This window comes from Eimeria tenella, genomic scaffold, assembly GCF_000499545.2.
Source record: "Eimeria tenella Houghton genomic scaffold, Eth_scaff10, whole genome shotgun sequence".
Taxonomy (NCBI): Eukaryota; Apicomplexa; class Conoidasida; order Eucoccidiorida; family Eimeriidae; genus Eimeria; species Eimeria tenella.
Window position 1 is genome coordinate 349,758 of NW_013541458.1, and position 3,227 is coordinate 352,984.

At 47.3% G+C, this 3,227-nt stretch overlaps 1 protein-coding gene across 1 annotated transcript; it reads right to left on the reverse strand.

The window, feature by feature from the left end:
- Nucleotides 1–1,393: 1,393 nt before the first annotated feature.
- ETH_00013165 (SAG family member (sag18)) lies at nt 1,394–2,909 on the reverse strand (the record flags this gene model as incomplete). The annotated part of the gene is made up of 5 exons (XM_013372558.1): nt 1,394–1,508; nt 1,649–1,849; nt 1,975–2,072; nt 2,230–2,441; nt 2,729–2,909. 5 exons carry the CDS (start codon nt 2,907–2,909, stop codon nt 1,394–1,396), a joined length of 807 nt encoding a protein of 268 aa, XP_013228012.1.
- Between the last annotated feature and the right edge of the window lie 318 nt (nt 2,910–3,227).

Here is a 3,227-nt window from a genome sequence, read left to right on the forward strand (position 1 = left end):
TCGAATAACACGGGCGTAGGGAGGCTGTATAGCCCAGAAAATTGCCACATTCCGTGCACCCGGAGGGCCATTTTACTGTGGACGTTTTACTGCGGCCGACTTCTCGATCAAACACACACAAACAAACTGAACCCCCACCAAAAAATTGACTGGGTTCACATATGCCTCGTTTCGTTGGAATAATTCATTAAGACATTCCCTTTATGCATTAACTCCAAGAAAAGACCAAAGCGGCTATTGGCTTCGCTGTTAGCATCCAACGGCTAAGGCGGCGACGTTTGCTTCTACGCACGTGAGTAAGGAGCTATTCAACTACAAAAGCCGTCTGACAAATTGACATTATTTAAGATAAGGTTACATGTAGCTGTGGAGCGACCAGATTCGTATCTTAGATTCCATTCGGCTGCCAAATGCAACTCTCAGTCAGCAAGCCTGTCTGCTGCCAAGAGTGGCACTGCTTGCTTCACCAAGCTCAACAGCCCCCTTAGATAGATAAGAGAGGCGTGCAAATCTCCACACGCGCACGTGAGGAATGTGGCGCCAGGTAGGGGAAATATTTCTTGCAGCCCTAACACTGGCTGAGTGATGAAAAGGGGAAGCTTTCAAAGTAATCCTCATGCACCCTTTGAAAATGTATGGTGCACTATGGTAACTTACCAGCAGCGTTGAAAGGCTAAGCTCCTCTCTGCTTCTCCTGAGGCCAGACAGCTGCTGGGAAACTTACTGCCTTTGAAGCAGTGTACCTTGCTGAAGACCAACCAGCTTTCCATTTTCGCTCGAACCATGAAGCTTAATTGCATCTCAAGTTTTAAAAGAGAGAAGAACACAAACATTGAAAACTTTGGCGGCATAATGCTCTACAACTTTACTGGAATTTCCGACTACCAGCAGCATTGCCCGGTGTGTACACGAGATTTTCAGCGCAGGAGTCGCAGCCGCTCTCCACGCCAATTGCATAATTTTTATAAACGGAGTCTAGGATATATACCATGATCCCTCGACGGGGCTTTGCCCGTTCTTCAGTCAAAATGCGTTTCAGAAGAAGCATTGGGAGGCGAAGTCTAGAGTGGTGGAACGACCGCAGCCAACTCAATGAGCGGCACTTCTAGTGTTTTCACGTGAAAGCATGCTAGGCTGGGTTAAAGCAACAGTAACGGAACTAGCTATTCCATGTAACGGAACTAGCTATTCCATGCAGTGTAAATAAAACAAGTGGGGCTTAGATGTGGCGTGGAGAGAAAGCTATGCCGCATTCTTGGCCGAAGCTCCTCACCAGCCACTCGCAGTACGTAGCAGTTGAGCTCAGAAGCCAGAGTCTATACGACTCATAAGTGGAGTCCAACGAAGTCTGCTTAACCTTGATATCTCCAGTAGCTTCTCTGCAGTTTGTACGTCAAGGTCGAGTCAGAAGAACCACGATGAGGGACAAAAGAGCGGTGGCAGCGCTGGGAACTGATGTTGACGCTGGGCCTGTCTCCATTTCCCAGAGAGCATCATAAAGCTCAGTTCTGCAAGCGACACGACATACTTACCATTATGGGACCTCGAGAGTCCCACTGTGCAGTGTGATGCTCTCGTGTTGGGGCGCAGTGGTAGCTGTTCTACCGTTTGTGCTAACGATTGATCATGTGGATGGTTTAACGCTTACGTGAAAGGCGCATCTCCAGTTTGTAGTGGCTCTATGAAGTAGCAGAATAAAATATTGTGGCCTCCTTTGCAGTCCTTGGTGGCAGCACATGATACCTTTGTGCTTTTGCTCGACATCAAAAATGCGACATTGCTGGCCGCCACGTCATTAAAGGGAGCTTCTGCAACATTGTATTTTCCTGTCGATGGGTCGAAGCTAGATCTGCGGAACGAAGGCGATAATGACTAAGGCAGAATAGTTTAAATACGAAAGTGCGCAGATAGAAACTGCAAGGCATAGGAACTGTACGACTGGATGGGCAAAAGTAGATCATACAAGCGACGGACTCCTTGAGGTGGCTAAGTCCAGCTGTATAGGTTGCTTCGATCAAAGCGCCGCAGTCAAATTTCGCGTCGTGCGAGAATGGAATAACAAGGCCGGGGTACTGCAGAGCAATACCAGAACACAAGCTTTTGAAGCCCCCTAAATAAGCATAAAATATTGAATTTTCTCCTTTCCCTTCAACTGCCCACCATTCTAGTCGGAAGTGACTGCTGAACGCACTTAGTGCTGCACTTCATTACTGATACCAGAAGCCATACCGTTTCTGCGTTTGCATTGGCTGCCGAGTCACAGGTAGTTGCATCCGTGCCCGCAAGCTTTGCTGCAATCGTTTTGGCAGTAGGATTGCCCTCTTCCTCTGGTTTTAACTTTTTCATGCTTTGCGTCACCTCTTCATCTTGGGCCTTGGTTAGGCCTTGTAATAGGTCTTTGACAGTCTCCGTCCTCACGGCGTTAATGATGGCCAGGCATTCTCAAAACAACAGCATAACACAAGCTTGATGCCAAAGCAGCCATGTCGAGACAGTTGCTTACATTCGACCGTCCAGTAACCATCTGATGAATATGTTTGCGGACTTGCATTGAAGTACCACTAAAGTGCCATCTACCAAAATGAATTGGGAGGAAATTGCACAGGAATGCAGTGTGGCCGTCATCATCTATGTGCATACCCTCAGTAGATCCACACATATCCGCAAATGAAACAAAGACTGGGGCTAGCTTAGCACGATTCACTTGTCGCTGTTATTTATGGTTCACCATCAGTTTTGTCGTCGGCTGTGGGCGCCGTCTGCTCAATCGACAGAAATAATGTCGAGCCAGCACGGCTCTCCTGAGAGACTGCTCTGGTAGAACGAAGGGAAAGCGCCAATGAGAAGTTCGGTGCGGCCAGGCTGGTGAGCAGGCCACCATAGCAAGCAAGCAAACCTACGCGGATCATTGTGGAAAAACAGGCTCGTTACAAAGCAAATAATGAATGATAAATCAGACAGAACGACCATGAAAATAGAAAAGGGAAGGGGAACAGAGAATTAAGGCCTGTAGGATTCTATTGGAAGAGTGTCAAGCACACACAGAATAATAACTAATGTTATGTGTGCCTGACAAAGAGTGGATCGTTGTTCTTTCATTGGAGACCCTACGATGACTCGACCCCAGCATCAAGTCACCCAAGACTCTTTCAGATAGCCTCAAGGGCTATAAAAAGCGTTTTAGTGCTTTATTACTTTTGTGATGGCGTACTTCTTTCTACAGGATA